The sequence below is a fragment of the Rana temporaria genome, chromosome 13, assembly GCF_905171775.1.
Source record: "Rana temporaria chromosome 13, aRanTem1.1, whole genome shotgun sequence".
NCBI classification, from domain to species: Eukaryota; Metazoa; Chordata; class Amphibia; order Anura; family Ranidae; genus Rana; species Rana temporaria.
This window is the reverse complement of record NC_053501.1, coordinates 7977440-7999650: the sequence shown is the minus strand read 5'-3', so window position 1 is coordinate 7999650 and position 22211 is coordinate 7977440. Positions and strand designations below refer to the sequence as shown.

The window sequence follows — 22211 nt, the reverse complement described above, 5'->3', positions numbered from 1 at the left end:
TCCGGATGCGCTGTAGTTGTGCACACAGGAGGTGCGCTGTCAGGAGTGATGACCTCCTTATTGCTTCCTGTTCTCAGGTGACGTACTTCAGCCTGTGGTACTACAACAAACAGAACCAGCAGCGCTGGGTGGACCTGGAGAAACCGCTGAAGAAACAGCTGGACAAATATGCCTTGGAGCCGACCGTGTACTTCGGAGTGGTGTACTATGTGCCGTCTGTCTCCCAACTGCAGCAGGAGATCACAAGGTGAGGGCAAGGCAACATCTTTCTTATGTTTATAGAAACAACATAGTTTTTTAATCATATCACAGTAAATCCATTGGTAACCAACAGTTTGAATTACAAATGTGTACAAGGCTCTCCTAGCGCTCTTACAACTCTTTGGTATGGTGGTCACCTAGCTGCCAAGGAATCGAGGCCTGTTGTGCATCTCTTGGGACTCCTCCAGTCCAGTATTTGCGTTCAGATCCTCCTCTGCAGTTTCGGGTGTGCCTGATGCACTGAAACCAGGGCCGCTGATAGGGGGGGGGGCACCAGTCCTCTTGTAGGGGGCCCGAGCACGCAGGGGGGCCCACACAGGGAGGATTAGTGATGGACGACAATTGCAAAACTCTTCCTTCAGCGGCTGAAAGCTGGTCTCTCCCCCATCTCCCTGCTGTCAGCTTTTATCTGCTGAGAAAGACGGTCGTCCCTCACTAATCCCCCTCCTTGTGACTCTTTGATCCAAGATCTCCAACTTTATTTTTTATTAACTCAGTTTTATCTTTTAGATTTAGCAGGAATTGTGTGAGTTTTGTTGTATTTGTAAAGGAGCTTTTAGGCGCAGAGCCTAAAGTCTTACTGCACTTAGAGGCACTTCCAGGGGCGGACTGACCATTCGGGCAGTGCCTGAGGGCCCCATGCCACTAGGGGGCCTCATTAGGGTTGCCAGCCTCAGTAAAACCAGGGACAGTATGTAAAAAACTGTTTTAAAAAAAATCCCAGTACCTTTTCAGTGTGTGTGTATTCTGTATGTATACTGTGTGTGTGTATTCTGTATGTATGTATACTGTGTGTGTATGTGTATATTCTGTGTATACTGTATGTGTGTATACTGTGTGGCCCCATAATCTCCAATTGCCTGGGGGCCCCATAATCTCCAATTGCCTGGGGGCCCCATAATCTCCAATTGCCTGGGGGCCCCATAATCTCCAATTGCCTGGGGGCCCCATAATCTCCAATTGCCTGGGGGCCCCATAATCTCCAATTGCCTGGGGGCCCCATAATCTTTTCTTTTTGCTTGGGGACCTCATAGTCTCATATTGCCCAGGGGCCCCATGAGTTGTCAGTCCGCCCCTGGGCACTTCTCTGATTTTGTTTTTGTCTATGTTGTATTTGTGTCTGCTAATAATTTTGTTGCGCTGTCAGGAAATCTGTACAGGGCCCCACGATTTCTATCAGCGGCCCTGCCGGTACACACGATCGGAACTCCCGTCGGAATAAACTCGAGCCGAGAAAAATGAAGTTCAATGCTTCCGAGCATGCGTCGACTTGATTCTGAGCATGCGTGTTTTTTTTTTCTCTGTCAGAGTTCCATACAGACGATCGGAATTTCCGATTTAGAAATGTTTTTCATCGGGGAAAAAAGAGAACACGTTCTCCTTTTTTATACAAAAAAGAGAGCATCTCCCCCTAGGCGTTCTCCTTTTTTTGAAGTCCGTCAGGATTTCCGATGGAAAAACTCAGATGGGGCACACACACGGTCGGAATATCCGATGAAAAAATTCCCTCTGACTTTTTCCATTGGAAATTCCGATCGTGTGTATGAGGCATTAGAACCTAAAATAGAATAAAGACCCCCTTTTATCTCTCCTCTCGTTTTCTCCTATTTTCTTCTCTAACAAGTTATACTCGCATACCGACATACCATAGATTGTACACAAACGCATCATGGAGACATTGTGTCCAAATATTTGTAACTCTGTTCAAAATCTCTCTCACCTCCCCATTTAGTCAACTAAGTTTTTTTTTTTTTTTTTTTTCAAATTTTGGGTCTACTGCCGATCTTCACTTCCCTGACGTCCTGTGGATGGGCGAGGTTCATTAACATCCTGTCGCTAAACAATGACCTACTAAGCCCTAAGCTTATAGTCACTAAACTTTCTGAAACTTCTAAACATCCTAAAATATACTTATATGGATTACATTTATTTGTTTTAAATCTTACGTAAAACTTTTACACAATACCTTCACATTATTGTACCAGCTTAGAACATCTCCAAAGGAGATGGAAAGGACCACCTGGACCTGACCACAATCGGAGCACTTGGAACAGCCAACCTGATGTAGCACCCTAATGTTAGGCAGGGTTGCTATTACATTTATTTGCCAAGTGGGTAGTTTCCTTGGCCAATTGTCAGGAGGTCAATTGATTTCGCCCTAATTCTGGAATTCCTGCACTTCTCTCTTTTGTCACTAGGTGGGCGGGTATCGGGTGACATTGGATAAGACAAGGGCATTGCAAGGACAGATTAGGAATGAATGGGGTGTCTCAGCCAATGGGCAGGGATTTTCTTGAGTCCCTTGGCCTGCTGGTAGAACCTATTTATTTGGGTGGAGTCAAGTGATTGGGGTTCTGTGCCACCTGGACGCCCGTCTGGGTGGACGGGTGTCGTATTGCCCCGGGCTGGAGGGGCTGCTAATACTCAGACTTGCATTCTATGCATTAAGGTGAAAAAACATTTACCTTTACAACCCCTTTAAAGCGGGGGTTCACCCTAAAAAAAAAAAGTAGGCGTTCCTATGAAGAGGGGAACATGATTGACGGCCGGCTATGGCGTGTCACGCGTTCCGGAAATAGCCGAAATCGGACTCGGAGCTATACGGCGTCTGCGCAGTCAGCTCCTAGTCTGTGCGCAGGCGCCGTATAGCGCCGTGAAGAGATGAGTCCTACTCCGGCTATTTTCAGAACGCGTGACGCGCCATAGCCGGACGTCAATCATGTTCCCCTCTTCATAGGAACGCCTACTCCCCGCGGGAGTCTGAAACGAAACTAATGGATTAAACCAAGTACAGCGCAAAAAAATAAATAAAGGCATACTGTAGCTGACGCTAGTATGCTGGATGGCATGGTTCATAGTTGTTTTTTAGGGTGAACCTCCGCTTTAAGGCCTATCCCGGGGACATCTGGCTGCTAGGCTGTCTGAGGGCCTACCCAGAGAGCAATGTAGGGTTGTTACTGCGGGCTTGCAGTCCAAACAGAAGTAACGGTTCTGCCAGCTGGTGAACCCGTCGTCGTCGGAGGTAGAGGGGAAGCTGTCGCCACAAAGGTACCGTCCACCTTGTTACCAGGGACCACCGTGAGTAGCTGAAGCCAGTACCAGAGCAGTATTCTCGCCAACCGGGGATGGTGAATAATTGGGAAACTTCACCAAGTGCCAAGTCAGGGACCCAGCCAGTGGAGGTGACGCTTGCAAAGCATTATTGTGTGCCAAGCCAGGGACCGAGCAGGTCAGCGTATTTGACGCTTGATAAGCATCTGTGAGTGCCTAGCTATGGACCCAGCAGGGACATGGAAGAGCTCAGGAGATCCAGTGGCGAGTGGATCTGTTAGTCTAGTGAAAGAGACTGGGAGCTCAACTAAGTGAAGTTCTACAATAGACGATTGTAGAAGAAGTGAAGAAGTTTGTTGCAGTCTTTGTTAGAAACTGTTAAGCCTCGTACACACGATAGGTTAACCAGAGGACAATGGTCTGAAGGACCGTTTTCATCGGTCAAAACCGATCGTGTGTGGGCCCCATAGGTTATTTAACCATAGGTTAAAAAAAAGCCAACTTGCTTTAAAATTAACCTATGGATTGGTAACCGATAGGTCAAAACCGCTTGGAAGCATTTAACTTCGTTTTTTTCAGCACGTCGTTGTGTTTTACGTCACCGCGTTCTGACACGATCGGTTATTTAACCTATGGTGTGTAGGCGTGACAGACCGTCAGTTAGCTTCAGCGGTTAACCTATGACAACGGTCCTTCAGACCGTTGTCCTCTGGTTAACCTATCGTGTGTACGAGGCTTTACAAGACTGATACAATAGGAGACCGCGGTCCTTCTCATACAGATGTGGTGTCTAGCTGGATGCCTTTCCCTGCATGGCTGTCTACCTATAGAAGTCTTGGAGTCTACCAATTAACATTGCATCTACTTAAAAGTGAAGTATGGTTTAAATATTTTTTTATTTTTTAGATTCATACTTACCTCGGTGGATGAAGCATCAGACCGATGCTCGATCTGTTCCCCACCGTCTCTTCACTGAGAACCGAGCCACCGAACGTCGCCGATGCCTCGGTTCTCACAGATCCCCGAGAGGAAAGAGGCTGACTTTCAGTCAGCCTCTTTTCTCTCTGCTTCTCCACACTCATTGGAGCGCTGATCCATGGAGGGGCGGGGAGAGGCGGTCTCAGCGGCTCGTTGAGCCGCCGAGACTGCCATCAATCAGGGCAGCTGGCGGTTCCCGACTTGGAAATCATGATGACACGCTGCCCCGACTGATGGTAGTGACGAATTGCACTCCTGTGACCCTTAGGAGAAGCCCAGCCTAAAAAGCTCAGGCTGGACTTCTCCTTTAAGGATGTCCTGGCCCCAACCCTCTCTCCTACAGTTCTGTTTAAGAGACATTTGCATTCAAGAACTGTCCGGCATCAATCAATCTATTTTGCATTACACCCACCATGCCTTGTAACCACTCTACATGGAAGGATGTCAGCTGTCCCTGACTCTGGAGGTCTCCATTAATCCTTTAGAGGTCCCGGACCTTGCTAGACTTATAAAGTGAACAAGGGGTTCTACATATTTCCAGAATAATAATAATAATCGATGGAAACATGCTTTGTGACACATTGGGGTAGATATACTAAAACATGGCGCACTCGGAATGTGGTGCAAGCTGTACATGTTGGCCAATCAGCTTCTAACTTCAGCTTCTTTTAACCTGGAAGCTGATTGGTTTCTTTGCAGAGCTGCACCAGATTTTGCACTCTCCAGTTTTAATAAATAAAGCACTATGGTATCTTTCATGAGTGTTCTTCTGTTCTGGCAGATACCAGTATTACCTGCAGCTGAAAAAGGACATCCTGGAGGGGAAGATCCCCTGTACTCTGGAGCAAGCCATTCAGCTGGCTGGTCTGGCTGTGCAAGGTGAGTGATGATCGTGGCTTGTTTTCCAATGTACATTTTAACCAATATGCAGGTAAAGGACTAGGCCCCTTTTTGCGATTCGGCACTGCGTCATTTTAACTGACAATTGTGCGACGTGGCTCCCTAAAAAAAATTGGCGTCCTTTTTTCCCCACAAATAGAGCTTTCTTTTGGTGGTATTTTATCACCTCTGCGGTTTTTTATTTTTTGCGCTATAAACAAAAATAGAGCGACAATTTTGAAAGAAAATGCAATATTTTTTACTTTTTGCTATATAAAAAAATATATATATATATAAAAAAACTTTTTTCCCCTCAGTTTAGGCCGATGCGTATTCTTCTACCTATTTTTGGTAAAAAAAAATGCAATAAGCATTTATCGATTGGTTTGCGCAAAATTTATAGGGCCAGATTCTCAAAGGCGTTACGACGGCGCAACACCATTTGCGCCGTCATAACTCCTCATCTGGCCCCGGGTATCTATGCGACTGATTCTTAGAATCAGTTCCGCATAGATACCCATTAGATCTGACAGGCGTAAGGCTCTTACGCTGTCAGATCTAAAATGCAATTTTGTTTCCCGCCGCTAGGTGTCGCGGACGTCGTTTCCCCCGTCGCTTATGTAAATTAGCAAATTACGGCGATTCCCGAACGTACGCGCGCTCGACGCAGAGAATTTACGTAGTTTCCTTAGCCTTTCCGACGCGTAAAGTTGCCCCTGCTATTATGAGGGGCAACCAATGTTAAGTATGGCCGTCGTTCCCGCGTCGAAATTTAAAAAATCTACATCGTTTGCGTAAGACGTCCGTGAATGGCGCTGGACGCCATTTACGTTAACGTCTAAGCAAATGACGTCGGTGCGACGTCATTTAGCGCAATGCACGTCGGGTAATTTGTGTGTAATTTTCGACAACATTTGTGTGACCGCGTGTATGCAACACAAGTTTGAGCCAACATTGCGTCGGAAAAAAATTCCACGGTTTTGTTGTCAGAAATTCCGATGGTGTGTATGCGTCATCACCCCCCTCCGTATAGATAAACAAACATATTCCATAGTGACCACTTTTTTTGCTACTAGTAGGTATTTCTTATCTTTCTGGTATAGAATTGTACGGAATATTTCTGCGAGTTAAGTAGCTACACCCCATGTTCAGCATCGCCTTGTCGGTGGTTTTGGAGTTGCAGGGTGGAGATGGAATAAATTAGAGATATGACTCGTGTGAATAACACCCTGAGCAGTTTCCATGCTTTGTACCCTCTGATGATTGGTGACTTATGTTTTTTTTTTTTCTTTTTTTTTTTTTTACAGCTGATTTTGGAGACTATGACCAGTATGAATCACAGGATTTCCTGCAGCGATACGCTCTTTTTCCTGTGGTAAGCACTGTCGTTGTTAACTCTCTCTGCGCCATACAGATTGAGGAAAACCACAAGTCCATCTCGTTTGTTTTGTTCCACTTTACTGCACCGCATTTTGCTTGCGGTCCGCCCTGCGGATTGAGCAGATCGCCGTCCAATAGACAAGACACTTGTTGAGCCATTGAAGAAGTGTGTTTTATCCCGCTCCCTCCTTACTTGGGCCCGGATTCTCGTACGAGTTACGCCGGCGTATCTCCAGATACGCCGTCAGAACTCTGAGTCCGAGCCGTCGTATCTTGGCGCCTGATTCAAAGAATCGGATACGCCAAAATTTCACTAAGATACGACCAGCGTAAGTATATTAACTGCATATTTACGCTGGCCGCTAGGGGCGCGTACGCTGATTTACGCCTAGAAATCAGCTAGATACGCCAATTCGCGAACATACGCCCGGCCGACGCAGTACAGATACGCCGTTTATGTTAGGCTTTTCCCGGCGTAAAGTTACCCCTGCTATATGAGGCGTACCAATGTTAAGCATGGACGTCGTTCCCGCGTCGAATTTTGACAATTTTACGTTGTTTGAGTAAGTCGTTCGAATAGGGCTGGGCGTCATTTACGTTCACGTTGAAAGCATTGGCTTCTTGCCCCCCTTACCTCAGAACAGCAGATGCACACCGTGGTGTGTCCCTCGAGTGCGGGCTCCTCCTCCTCTGTGGCTGTAAACAGAGAGGAGGGGGGCGGCGGCGGCTTTGTTCCGCTCTGCTGAGAGACACAGCCGTGGCGCGAAGCACAGGGAAGCGGGTGGTGTTGGTGGTGCCGCTATCCACGGGTGTCATCCGGGTGCGGCCCGCACCTGCCTAGCAACGCCTCTGCCCACTAGTATAGAGTAAACGTGAGAGCTGATCATGTGGTAAGGGGTCAGGATCGTGTAAGTCTCGGAGATATTGCAAGCACCTACAGGTACAATCTAGGCTTACCTGTAGGTGTAACTTGTCCCCAAGGGTTTACAACCACTTTAAACTGGCCACTCTGTATGTAGCTTCTGACAGGCTTGCCAAGGAGCCCCGTATCTCCCAGAATCATGGGTGCCAGGAGCCCCACTTTGACCAGTGGTGGGGTAGAACTTTGGCTACCTACTCCCTAAATTTGAGGTCGCCGAGCTACGACCCTCAAAGCTAAAAAAAATAAAAAAATAAAATAAAAAAAAAAAACCTCGCCTGCCATGAACATAAAATATATATATATACGCATCCAAGATTTTTTTTTTCACGTTTTACTTGTTAAGCCATGAAGAGCAAACGCACTGCCTGGTGAGATAAGAGAAAGGAAACAACAAAGGGAGGTCTGTTGGAGAAATACCAACCTAAATATATCGGGTCAATAGAATAACAGAAGATAAGAATGCCGCTCTGCTGTCTGATGATGGCACAGCTGGCTTATTCCCAAGCACAATCCCAAGGGGGGTCAGAAGTTTCTACCTGCTAATGTTTGTGGCCTTGAGCGTTTGGTTATCACAGAAAAAAACTGTTATTAAGCTCGCAACAAAACATTTTTTTAAGGAATTTTATTGTTGCCATTTTGCAAATAAGTATATAAATGCACCTGTTTTGCAAAAAAAAAGTGTTAATTTTGAGCCTAAAAATTAAGTCGTCCTTGATCAGAGGCACCTAGGACCCCCTCTGGCTCTTTATGTTTTTCTTTGGAAAGCGGCAGCCTCCTGAATAGAAATGCCTGTCACCTGCCAGCATGCTCCTCCCAACGGTGTCAAAAACACATCCAAAGGGCATCAAAAAGGGTTAGGCTCCATGCACACTGAAGCTAAAAAAAAGCTATAAAAAAACACCAGTAGCTTTGCAGGGAGCCTTTCAAAGTTTTTTTAGCGTTTTTGCAATAGCTTTAATCAGCGTTTTTCAGTGTAGTTTTTTTTTTTTTTGTTTTGTTTTTTTCAATGGATAAAAAAAATGCTTTTGAGTGTCTTTCAGCGTTGAAAAACGTCACTTTGAACGCAAATTTCGAGCGTTCAGAAAAAAGCCAATAAACTCCAAAGCTCATTAACACTAAAAAACGCCCAGGTGTGCACATAGGCTAACATAGAGTGCAAACGAAATAAAAAAATTGCAGCCTTACTGTGCCTATCAAATGCAGCCACTGTACCATGCCTTCAAACTCAGCCACTGTGCCATCAATTGTCACCACTGTGCCATGCCATCAAATGCAGTCACTATGCCATGCCATCAAACACAGCCACTGTGCCATCCATTGTCACCACTGTGCCATGCCATCAAACGCAGCCACTGTGCCATCAATTGTCACCACTGTGCCATGCCATCAAATGCAGCCACTATTCCATGCCATTAAACACAGCCACTGTGCCCATTGTCGCCACTGTGCCCATTGATGTCACTGTGCCCTTTAATTGTCGCCACTGTGCCCATTGATGTCACTGTGCCCTTTAATTGTCGCCACTGTGCCCATTCATGCCACTGTGCCCATTGTCGCCACTGTGCCCATTGATGTCACTGTGCCCTTTAATTGTCGCCACTGTGCCCATTGATGTCACTGTGCCCATTGTCCCCACTGTGCCTATTGTCGCCACTGTGCCCATTGATGTCACTGTGCCCTTCGTCGCCGCTGTGCCCTGTAAAATGTCCCTTTCCCCCCCCCCCACCCGGCACTTACCTTTACTGGAGTTAGCCATCCACGTCCCTCGATGTCTGTCTTCTCCCGCCCTCGATGACGCTTCAGCCAATCAGGTTACCGGTAGCCAGAACCGGTCAACCTGATTGGCTAAGACGCCTGTCAGTCTTATCCAAGGAATCTTATCCTGGATAAGCTTCCGGATACTGAGGCTCTGATAGGCACTTCCGTACAGCCAACCAGCTGCCGTTATTCAGGTGGCCGGCGCTCAAGGTCCGGCCATCTAAATAGACCAGCGGCGACAATAACATCGATTCATGCAATGCATGACTCGGTGGCAGTGCGAGAGGCAGAGAGGGCGGTGCTCCAGCGCTCTCTCTAGACGAAAAGCCAAAACGCCAATAAACTACAGTTTATCAGCTTCAGTGTGCATGGAGCCTTACAGTTTGTTTTCTTTAGAAAGCAGCCAGAGTAGAAACGCCTTTCCCTTGGATGCAGTGGTCTCCCTGCAGAGGTCTGAAATGCCCCCTGCACAGTCCATATTTAGCTACTTCAGGTTTGCCCTATAGCAGTTTTACCACACACACACACATATATATATATTTATAATAATGCATGGTATGTGCGTTTGTTGTGCGCTGGGCTGTACTGTAGAAAGAATAGTAGAGCAATGCACCACACATAGAGTAGGCGCATGCAATAAGTTGTGGCAGTGCACATTAATGCACGTGTTTTAGTGTGCTTTGCCGCAACACATTAAGCGTGAATGGGCACTCCTTTCTCATTTCTAGATAATGAATTTCCACCTTTTATTTTCTACCAAAATATGTTCTTATGTATAAAATGTCACCTTTTGCCTTCAGGGATGGATCCAGGATGAGAAGACCCTGGAGGAGGCGACGCAAAGCGTGGCTGTGCTTCACCAAAAACTGCGGTACGTTCCCAATGACCTTTAACAGAGACTCTATTACCTAAGAAAACCCAATAAAATACACGACAACAACATACGATGTAATACTGACATATAATCACACACATATGATGGACTTGTGTCTTTTTTTTTTTTTTCAACCTCACCTACTATGTAAATATATATATTACTGTGGAACCTCGGATTGCGAGTAACGCCGTTGACGAGCGTTTCACAATACGAGCGCTGTATTTAAAAAAAAATCCTGACTCGGTTTGGGAGTGTTGTCTCGCAAAATGAGCAGGATTCAGGCCAAAGCGGTGTGCAGTACCGCGTTTTGACCTGAGGTGGCGGGGGGGGGGGCAGTGTTCGGAAATGCACGGAAAGGCCCGAGGACAGCTCGGCTGACCTCGGCAAACCTCGGGAACTAAGTCTTTACATGGTTTGCGAGGTGTCCTCGGGCCTTTCCGGCCGTTTCCGGCCCCCCCCCTACCTCTGGCCGCATGCGGTATTGCATGCCATTGAAGTCAATGCGGAACAAATTATTTTCGTTTCCATTGACTTCAATAGGAAAACTCGCTTTGATATGCGAGTTGTTTTGGATTACGAGCATTCTCCTGGAACGGATTATGCTCGTAATCCGAGGTTCCACTGTGTATATATACGTAGTACACAGGGCACATTAACTATTTTATTCAAATTTAGTGTGTACCCAACACAAACCTGAGCCATTTCCTATACAAGTGCAGGTGATGCATCCCATATGAGTATCTCCAGCACATGTAGATTGCAATCATTAATGTTCTTTCCCTGGCAGAGAACACTTCTTAGGAGTTTTTTTAGATCGAGCCCTATAGGAAGCTTTGTGACTTTTTGTTTTTTTTCTTCTAAAACCCGATTAAACTGGAGGCTGGCTGCCAAAACGCGTTGAATTAGGGCACCTTTTTTCCTGTTGTCATATTGTTCTCAACATTCAATTATTAATTGCTGAGCCCATTGTCTGGCTGTCTAAGCAATTTCAAACCTGAGGAGGGAACCACCCTAGAATTTCATGGGTTTAGATGCACTATAAATGGTCTAAGCTGTCAGAGGTGCCCTTATGTGTTGACACATACCCAAGAGATACATTGTGTAAGCTTCAGAGCAACAAGTAATTCCACAATCGCCTGTGGACCATAAAGGTCCTGCTTTCAGGCACCTGGTGGAGATTGAGCTGTAGAGGTGACTTCTGTTGTGCCACACCACTGGTATTGATGACAGGAGGTGTGAGGACACGGAGTGGCACAAGAGCCGGTGTAGCAGGCAGCGCCAGCTGGTGTTTGCAGGAAGCAGAGGATCATTGATCACTAGGCAGGAAAGATTGAAGAGCGTAGCCAGCAGTGCAGAGACACGGTCTTCTAGAGGTTATCTAGGTGAAAATGCCAAACTGTGCCCCCCCAACATTCTCTCCCTCCACTCCAAATCTACCACCCACCCACCCTCTCATAGCTCCAGTACCCCCCAAGCATCTCTTCTAGCGCATATTCCCCCCCCCCCCCCCCAAAAAAAATACCCTCTACCATATCACCTCTTTTAGCAAACCCCCACACACTCCCAGATTTTCTCTCCTAGAATTTTTTTTTAGTCGCTGTCGCCCCCCAAGCTCACATGATACCCCAGTGCCCAGGTCAGCCGCGCCTCCTGCCCACTCCTTGTCCTGGACCTGGTAGCTAGGACACAAGCCAGAAGGTCATCCACAGATGGGCAGAGAGGTACAGGAACATCAGGCAGAGTGAGGACTTAAGCTGGGATCGGTACACAGCTGGGCAGCGAGGTACAGGAGTGCAGCCTTACCAGTGGGCATGGAATTGCAGTGCCTTACCAGTGGCCATGGAATTGCAGTGCCTTACCAGTGGCCATGGAATGCAGCCTCGCCAGTGGCCATGGAAATGCAGGCTCACCAGTGGCCATGGAAATGCAGCCTTACCAGTGGCCATGGAATGCAGGCTCACCAGTGGCCATGGAATGCAGGCTCACCAGTGGCCATGGAATGCAGGCTCACCAGTGGCCATGGAATGCAGGCTCACCAGTGGCCATGGAATGCAGGCTCAGAGAGCACTGAAAACCTCAGGCCAAATGAGGTACTGCAGGCCCATTTATGGCTCTGCTCAGCTCCTGTATATCTTTAACAGACCTAAATGGTCCTTATAAATACATTTTTGTTTTTTTATGCTGATTGAATATACTAATCTCTCTCTCTCGTTCTTTCTCTCTCTCTCGTTCTTTCTCTCTCTCTCGTTCTTTCTCTCTCTCGTTCTTTCTCTCTCTCGTTCTTTCTCTCTCTCGTTCTTTCTCTCTCTCGTTCTTTCTCTCTCTCTTTCTTTCTCTCTCTCTCTCTCTCTCTCTCTCTCTCTCTCTTTCTTTCTCTCTCTCTCGTTCTTTCTCTCTCTCTCTTTCTTTCTCTCTCTCTCGTTCTTTCTCTCTCTCTCGTTCTTTCTCTCTCTCTCTCTCTCTCGTTCTTTCTCTCTCTCTCTCTCTCGTTCTTTCTCTCTCTCTCTCTCGTTCTTTCTCTCTCTCTCTCGTTCTTTCTCTCTCTCTCTCGTTCTTTCTCTCTCTCTCTCGTTCTCTCTCTCTCTCTCTCTCTCTCTCTCTCTCTCTCTCTCTCTCGTTCTTTCTCTTTCTCTCTCTCTCTCTCTCGTTCTTTCTCTCTCTCTCTCTCTCTCTCTCGTTCTTTCTCTCTCTCTCTCTCTCTCTCTCGTTCTTTCTCTCTCTCTCTCTCTCTCTCTCTCGTTCTTTCTCTTTCTCTCTCTCTCTCTCTCGTTCTTTCTCTTTCTCTCTCTCTCTCTCGTTCTTTCTCTTTCTCTCTCTCTCTCTCGTTCTTTCTCTCTCGTTCTCTCTCTCTCTCTCGTTCTCTCTCTCTCTCTCTCGTTCTCTCTCTCTCTCTCTCTCGTTCTCTCTCTCTCTCTCTCGTTCTCTCTCTCTCTCTCTCGTTCTCTCTCTCGTTCTTTCTCTCTCTCGTTCTCTCTCTCTCTCTCGTTCTTTCTCTCTCTCTCTTTCTCTCGTTCTTTCTCTCTCTCTCTCTCGTTCTTTCGCACTCATTCTCTCGTTATTGTACACAAAGGTTTATAATAAGCTCCTGAGGAAGCCATGCTGATGGCGGAACATGTAGAGCTGAAAATACCATGTACCACAATCGTATGAATTTTCATATGTCGATTTTAAAGTTTATTTAATAAAATTTTGTTTATTTTGATTAATTTGTCGCCTTAAAACTCCCATTTTCGTGTTTCTAAGTAGACTTCATTATTCTGCCACCTGATTTGCTTGGAGAGCTTGTTGATTGATTTCGTCCCCCTCTCTCCATTTACCTGTGTGATGTATTGTCTAGTATTTCACGAAATATTCATCACGTGTGTTGGAATCGGACAGTCACTGGGTATCTTTGTGTCATCTGCAGGGGTCTGTCTCCCCCCGAGGCGGAGATGTTGTACATGCAGGAGATCGAGCGCCTTGATAATTATGGCGAGGAAACTTACCCAGCCAAGGTAATCCATGGAAGAGGCAACCAGCTGCAGTACGTTCAACTGCTGGACCGCCAGGCCAATTCTGACATTTCTGTCATACATGTAAGAATCTACATTTAATTTTTTTATTTTTTGCTACATAATTACTTGGAACTCTCAAACGTTATTTAGTGAATGAGTAGCTTGGTGGTTTTGTTTGTTAAAAAGGGAAGTATATTTTACAGATGTTGCAGGGGTGAAGTCTACAAGCTTTCGCCAGCGAATGGATTTGGGGCTGAAAGGATGGGTCAGAGTCTCGGCTTACACTTCGTACCCTGGCGTGAGGGGAGGGATTGACGGCCTACAAGTGATGGCGAACCTTGGCACTTCAGATGTTTTGGAACTATATTTCCCATGATGCTCATGCACTCTGCAGTGTAGCTGAGCATCATGGGAAATGTAGTTCTAAAGCATCTGGGGTGCCAAGGTTCGCAATCACTGACCTACAAGTTAACCACTTAAGCCCCGGACCAATATGCTGCTAAATGCCCAAAGGCGTTTTTACAATTCGGCACTGTGTCGCTTTAACAGACAATTGCGCGGTCGTGCGACGTGGCTCCCAAACAAAATTGACGTCCTTTTTTCCCCACAAATAGAGCTTTCTTTTGGTGGTATTTGATCACCTCTGCGGTTTTTATTTTTTGCGCTATAAACAAAAATAGAGCGACAATTTTGAAAAAAAAATAATATTTTTTACTTTTTGCTACAATAAATATCCCCCAAAAACATATAGAAATTTTTTTCCCTCAGTTTAGGCCGATACGTATTCTTCTACCTATTTTTACTACTAATGGCGGCGATCAGCGATTTTTTTCGTGATTGCGACATTATGGCGGACACTTCGGACAATTTTGACACATTTTTGGGACCATTGTCATTTTCACAGCAAAAAATGCATTTAAATTGCATTGCTTATTGTGAAAATGACAGTTGCAGTTTGGGAGTTAACTACAAGGGGGCGCTGAAGGAGTTAGGCTTCACCTAGTGTGTGTTTACAACTGTAGGGGGGTGTGGCTGTAGGTCTGACGTCATCGATCGAGTCTCCCTATAAAAGGGATCACTCGATCGATGCACAGACAAATCTTTCACCGCTCCAGGTGAGTCTCACTTATCATTAAGGGCTGTTGAACCACCAGGGTGCTGGCGATGCTGATTGTAGCAAAAAAACGAAGAAAGTCTGGATTGCCGCACTCCAAAAATGACTAAAACAAATTAGGTCTTTGTTTTCAAATGCACATGCATTCACCGCAAGCAAAAAAGGTACAGTAAGGGCCGACGCGTTTCACGCTGTACTTCAGCGCTTAGTCAATCGATGCAGCCGCCACAGTGAAGCACGGGGAAGGTGTGTTTACATACGGCTCTCCCCGTTCTTCAGCTCCGGGCAGCGATCGCGAGGGGGCGGCTAGAAACGAATAGCCGCGCCCTCGTCCCGGATCGCTCCCCGCGGGTTTTCCGACCGCCGCATGTAGCGGGGGGGGGGGGGGCCCGACCGGACCCCCGACCCGCGGAAAGGCGGGGACGTACATGTACGCCCATATGCCTGTACGTGCCATTCTGTGGACGTACATATACATGCGGCGGTCGTTAACCGGTTAAGGACTGCCTAACGCCGATATACGCACGCGACCCGGTCCGAAGCTCTGTGACCGCGCCCGTGGGACCCGCCGGTGTCCCGCAATCGGTCACCGGAGCTGAAGAACGGGGAAAGGTGACACCTTCCCCGTTCTTTACAGCGGCAGAATTATTGATCGTCTGTTCCCTGATATAGGGAAAGACGATCAATGACATCACACGTTCAGCCCTACAGTTAGAAACACAGATGAGGTCACACTTAACCCCATACAGCGCCCCCTAGTGGTTAACCCCTAAACTGCAATTGTCATTTTCATTGTAATCCGTGCATTTTTATAGCATTTTTTGCTGTGAAAATGACAATGGTCCAAAAAATGTGTCAAAATTGTCCGATGTGTCCACCGATGTTTTTCCCCTAAAAAATAAAATTAAAAAAAAAAAACATAACAAAATATCTATTGTAAAACATAATAAAAATGAAAAATAAACTACTGACACATGTGCCACTTTCACATGATAAAGAAAAAAAAGAATCGGTATTGGCACTTGTACTCGGTCTTAAAGTGGTATCGGGACAACCCTACCTACAGGTAAGTCTTATTATAGGCTTACCTGTAGGTGCAATTAAAGAGGAAGACTTTTACTTCCTCTTTAACATTTACTTTAAAAAGTTACGTTGTAATAATTTTATCTCGGCTTTTACAAACTGTTAATTCATCCCATAGATTTATGTACGGTGTACGTAGGGAATTAAGACCTTATGACATTGCGCTGATTTATATCGACCTTAATCTTCAATACACCCGCCGCTGTGCCAGAACAAGTCTTTATCATGTGATCTTGTGACCTTCGTTGCGCTTCACCTCCCAAACTTCTTTTCACATGAAGCCAGGCAAATGTCAAGCCTTCTGATTTGTTCTCTGAGATTTGGAGACGTGGCGTTTTTGATGGCCTCTAAAAAGCGGAGATTTTCTCTTTGATCTCTGTCATATTTATACAAATACGATTAGATTGCTTTATTGCAGCAGAGCGATTTTTCTGATCGGCAACGCGCTGTTCTTGTTTTATAGATCCTGCCAAAAAAATACTTCCAGGAATTCTTTTAATAATTATTTTCTTATCAGTGCAGAAGGGTGACGGTCCATAGGACTGTATTATAACATATTGTGATGGCCTGCAGGACTGGAGCACCTCCTGTAACACCGATTTACACTACTCCCGTAAACAGCTGATTTTTCTCTGCCATACATAAGTTCTTTACAGTTGTATGCCTGACAGAGTTTAAAATGATTGATTTCCGTATAGCGCCAACATCTTCTGTAGTGCTGTACAAAGTGACAACATACAGGTGAAACTCTGAAAAATTTGAATATCGTGCAAAAGTTCATTTATTTCACAAATGCAACTTAAAAGGTGAAACGAATATATGAGAGAGACTCATTACATGCCAAGCAAGATAGTTCAAGCCGTGATTTGTCATAATTGTGATGATTGTGGCTTACATCATGAACACCCCAAAACCACAATCTCGGAAAATTAGAATATTGTAAAAAGGTGCAATATTCTAGGTTCAAAAGCCCAGATTCACAAAGCACTTACGCCGACGTATAACAAGTTGAAGCCTCCTCAGCACTATGACCCCTCTACGTCCTAGATATCCCCCCAGCACTCTGACCCCTCTACACCCTAGATATCCCCCCAGCACTCTGACCCCTCTACACCCCAGATATCCCCCCACCTCTCTGACCCCTCTACACCCCAGATATCCCCCCCAGCACTCTGACCCCTCTACACCCCAGATATCCCCCCACCTCTCTGACCCCTCTACACCCCAGATATCCCCCCAGCACTCTGACCCCTCTACACCCCAGATATCCCCCCACCTCTCTGACCCCTCTACACCCCAGATATCCCCCCAGCACTCTGACCCCTCTACACGCCAGATATCCCCCCAGCACTCTGACCCCTCTCCACCCCAGATATACCCCGAGCACTCTGACCCCTTTCTACATCCCAGATATCCCCCCCAGCACTCTGACCCCTCTACACCCCAGATATCCCCCCAGCACTCTGACCCCTCTACACCCCAGATATCCCCCCAGCACTCTGACCCCTCTACACCCCAGATATCCCCCGAGCACTCTGACCCCTCCACATCCCAGATATCCCCCCCCAGCACTCTGATCCCTCTACACTCCAGATATCCCCTCAGCACTTTGACCCCTCTAAACTCCAGATATCCCCCCCAGCTCTCCCTGACAGCCTGCCTCCCCTGTGTATCCATCACTCTCAGTGCCATCATGGGGCCCCCAATTTCAGTGCAGCATGGGCTCAAGGTCCAGCTGCTTTGGGGAAAGTGCTGGGGCCCCTGGGCAGTGCCCAGGTGTGCCCTCTCATTAACCAATGTGACAGTTGGCATGCTGGTAATACTACTGTTTTTTTTAAACTGGTAAATCAAATGGGTCTAGTTCCGCTTTACCTTCAGATGCAGAGTTCTAGAAAGATGGTACCACTCAAGGAGGACGAGAACAACGCCACCATCTATAACCAATATATCTATAGTCTATAACCAATTGTTTTTTGAGTGGTGGAAGCTTCCACTACAGAGCTGTGTATATCATTTGTGGTCGACGTGACAATTATTTTTTGTTTCTTTTTCTTGTTTCTAGGACAGTCAAGGTACCGACCTCTCTATTGGAGCCTGTCTGACCGGGATCTTCGTGAGACACAAAAATGGCCGCCCACCTGTTTTATTCCGGTAAGCCTTCAAGTTATGATTGTTTGGCCTAAAGTCTGTGCACACCTGACATCACATTTTTTTATGAGCTTGTTGGATGTCCCATTCCAAAACCATGTGCATAAAATCAAGTACGTAGGTGTACATACTCTAAAGTAGTGGTCGCCAACCAGTGGTCTGTGTTCCACGAGAAAAAAAAGGTGGCCCCCAGGGGTGCTGCTGCAAATCAAAACTGTGGGAGATGTATACTGCCCAATGTTGTTCTCAATGTTCGCTGGCAGTCAATACTGTCAGCACGGATTGATGCCCAATGTAGTTGATACAATACCCCAATGTAGTTCCGGCTCCTGTGAACTCAGAGGGAGGCGGTGAGAGTAGTGCAGTGTGTGGAAAGTGAAGGAATGGTCTTCCAAAAGCAGCACCGGTCATAAACTCTGGGATGGAGAACCGAGCCTCAAGCACGTGGCTGGACATGGAGGTGAGATCCAGTGATGAGTCTGTGTAAGGCAGCGGTGTGATGCAGAGTGCGGGAGGGGGCCAGGGAGCTGGAGCATTGTGCGTGTGTGTGTATATGAGGCAGCAGTGCAATCCAGGGGGAGGGGGGCAGAGAACCCGAGCATTGTGTGTGTATAAGGCAGCAGTATGATCTAGGGGGAGGGGGGCAAAGAGCCTGAGCATTGTGTGTGTGTGTATAAGGCAGCAGTATGATCTAGGGGGAGGGGGGCAAAGAGCCGGAGCATTGTGTGTGTATAAGGCAGCAGTGTGATTCAGGGGGAGGGGGGCAGAGAGCCCGAGCATTGTGTGTGTATAAGGCAGCAGTGTGATCTAGGGGAAGGGGGGGGCAGAGAGCCGGAGCATTGTGTGTATAAGGCAGCAGTGTGATCCAGGAAGGGGGGGGGGCAGAGAGCCGGAGCATTGTGTGTGTGTGTGTGTGTGTGTGTGTGTGTGTGTGTGTGTATAAGGCAGCAGTGTGATTTAGGGGGATGGGGGGCAAAGAGCCGGAGCATTGTGTGTGTGTATAAGGCAGTGGTGTGATCTAGAGGGAGGGGTGGCAGAGTACTGAAGCATTGTGTGTATAAGGCAGCAGTGTGATCCAGGGAGGGGCATAGAGACGGAGCATTGTGTGTATAAGGCAGTAGTGTGATCCAGGAAGGGGGGCAGAGAGCCGGAGCATTGTGTGTATAAGGCAGCAGTGTGATCTAGGGGAAGGGGGGCAAAGAGCCTGAGCATTGTGCGTATAAGGCAGCAGTGTGATCCAGGAAGGGGGGGCAGAGAGCCGGAGCATTGTGTGTGTGTGTGTATAAGGCAGCAGTGTGATCTAGGGGGAGGGGGGGCAAAGAGCCGGAGCATTGTGTGTGTGTGTATAAGGCAGTGGTGTGATCTAGAGGGAGGGGTGGCAGAGAACTGAAGCATTGTGTGTATTAGGCAGCACTGTGATCCAGGGGGAGGTGGGCAGAGAGCTTGAGCATTGTGTGTATAAGGCCAGCGGTGTGATCCAGGGGAAGGGGGGGGGGGGCAGAGATGCAGGTGGTGGCTGCATTAGTGTTCTTTTCTATTTTTTCCTCCACTCTGTTTTCACCTGGTGTTCTGCCCAGTAATGCACCTCTAGTATTAGTGAGATCCAACTCTGGATGAAGGAGTACAGGAGGCACAGCTGACAACAGCATTTTCAGTCTGGGGGGAGAGTGTTAAATGTATTGGCAGATTTAAATACACCAATTTTAAATTTGAAGCCGAACTCTAGCTCACGCCTAATTGGTTACAGCAAACTTTTTTTTTTTTTTTTTCCATTTTTGGATAAAGATTTTACGTGAATACATTTTAAAGCTGATCATGGTGAGCACTTCCTGCCAGTGTTAAGTGGTTTGTCTCATCCATGTAAACTGATACATTCTGCTGGAGAGCATGTGCTTTTGAAAAGCAACAGACATTCTGGATGGATCACCAGATGGAAATAGAATTTCCATTTCACCCTTTTCCTCACATCTGACATCTCATGGGTCCCCCATTCTCTTTTTTCTACAGGTGGGTGGACATTGCTAATATGTCTCATAACAAATCGTTTTTCACCTTGGAGCTGGCAAGCAAGGAGGAGACCATCCAGTTTCAGACGGTGAGCAGTTCATGTTTCTTTATGTCTGTCTACAGCAGTGGTTCTCGACCTGGGGGTCGGGACCCCCTCAAGGGTCGAATGATGATTTGCCAGGGGTCACCGAATCCTGAGCTGTTCTTGAAGCCCACACCACTCGCCCAGTCTTATTGCGGCCGCCCAGCAAGGCTGTCCCTGAAACCCGCGGCAACCCGTTAAGCAGCCGCCCATGCAGTTCGAGGCATGGCTGGGGGGGAAGAGAGTAGAGGTCATCTGACTGGTGAGGAATGTGAAGTGGGAGGGGCTGGAGGAGACCCTATCTCCTGATTTCGGCATAGGTGTCGCTGCTATGAGACACCACAAAGTCGGAGACAGTGAGTGTCCTATAGAGATGCATGTACCATAAAGCTTCGGCTCTCACACTTTTGCTTGTGGCGACTCCTGAGCTCTCATGGTAAGGTAGCCTGAATAGAGGGTAGGAGGTGCTGATATAAGGGCATCTCTGATTTCTGGAGGGACTGTGAACTCTTGGGGGTTCTGGACTGGGACAAAGTTATTTCCTCTGATGAATTTCCAATTGTTTGGGGCATCTGGAAAAAACCTTGTCCGAAAAGGAAAAGGTGAGCGCCACCATCAGTCCTGTGTGTGTCAACAGTAAAGAATCCTGAGATCATTCATGTGTGGGGTTGCTTCCTCTGTCTCCTCTGGCACCGGAGACCGTCTTCTCTGTGGCACCGGAGGCGGCCTTCTCTGTGGCACCGGAGGCGGCCTTCTCTGTGGCACCGGAGGCGGCCTTCTCTGTGGCCCCGGAGGCGGCCTTCTCTGTGGCCCCGGAGGCGGCCTTCTCTGTGGCCCCGGAGGCGGCCTTCTCTGTGGCACCGGAGGCGGCCTTCTCTGTGGCACCGGAGACGGCCTTCTCTGTGGCACCGGAGACGGCCCTCTCTGTGGCACCGGAGACGGCCCTCTCTGTGGCACCGGAGACGGCCCTCTCTGTGGCACCGGAGACGGCCCTCTCTGTGGCACCGGAGACGGCCCTCTCTGTGGCACCGGAGACGGCCCTCTCTGTGGCACCGGAGACGGCCCTCTCTGTGGCACCGGAGACGGCCCTCTCTGTGGCACCGGAGACGGCCCTCTCTGTGGCACCGGAGACGGCCCTCTCTGTGGCACCGGAGACGGCCCTCTCTGTGGCACCGGAGACCGCCTTGGGGAACAAAACATCAAATTTTGGGTCGATGTCCAGGAAACTCCCCAGACCTTAATCCCATTGAGAACTTGTCATGGTCAATCCTCTACAGGCGAGTGAACAATAGAAAAAACAAAACAAAAAAACACAAATTCTGTCAAACTCCAGGCATTGATAATGCAAGCATAGGGGGCGGTCATCAGTCAGACTTTGGCCCAAAAGTTGATTGACAGCATGTTAGGGCGAATTGCAGCGATCTTGAAAAAGACCTCTGCATAAACTTCATGTAATTGTCAATAATAATAATAATTTGACACTTATGAAATGCTTGCATCAGTATCCCATAGTAACCTCTGACAAAGATCTAAAAACACTGAAGCAGCAGACTTTGTGAAAATGTATATTTGTGTCATTCTCAAAGACTTTGGCCATGACTGTAGGGGTCTCCAGGATATGAAGGAGGGTAGACTGGTGACCTACAGTAATGACAGGATCATGGCACTGGTTTCTAGGGGGGGGGGCAAGCGCCCTCCCTTGCCCTATGGAGTGGACGCCCATGGACAGGATGATGTACAGAGCGGAATGGGTGTGCTCCCGTCGTGCATCTCATAGTTCAATTTTCACTTTTTTAATGGAGTGTTCCTTTAAGGATGGAATTTGGCACGGCCCGATTTACCTGGCAGGTCTCAAGGCTCTACTTTGGTTTTAGCGGATGCTGGATGATCCACGCTTCCCTTTTCCAATAACTTTTCCTGTTTTTGCTCTTTTAGGAAGACATGGAAACTGCCAAATACGTGTGGAGGATGTGCGTGGCCCGGCACAAGTTCTACAGAATGAACTGCAACCTGTGAGTACGCGGGCCCCCAGCCCAAAGGTTTCCAGTCCATTTCTCTGTATTCCATGAATTGGGGACCCCGACACCTTCTCAGCCCTGCCCCTTCCTTAACCCCTTGTCTACCACCAGTGTATATTAATAAAGGGCATGGGGTACAAGGGGCTAAAGCAAGGGTCT

At 47.5% G+C, this 22211-nt stretch overlaps 1 protein-coding gene across 1 annotated transcript in view; it reads left to right on the top strand.

Annotated features, from left to right (window-relative positions):
* Nucleotides 1-22211, top strand: part of PTPN21 (protein tyrosine phosphatase non-receptor type 21) — a 77097-nt gene that overhangs the window by 31981 nt on the left and 22905 nt on the right. The window contains exons 3-10 of the mRNA XM_040333924.1: nt 78-247; nt 5072-5169; nt 6477-6544; nt 10030-10100; nt 13513-13681; nt 17860-17948; nt 19953-20040; nt 21970-22046. Coding sequence (XP_040189858.1) covers nt 78-247; nt 5072-5169; nt 6477-6544; nt 10030-10100; nt 13513-13681; nt 17860-17948; nt 19953-20040; nt 21970-22046 — 830 coding nt within the window. The remainder of the gene's footprint in view (nt 1-77; nt 248-5071; nt 5170-6476; nt 6545-10029; nt 10101-13512; nt 13682-17859; nt 17949-19952; nt 20041-21969; nt 22047-22211) is intronic.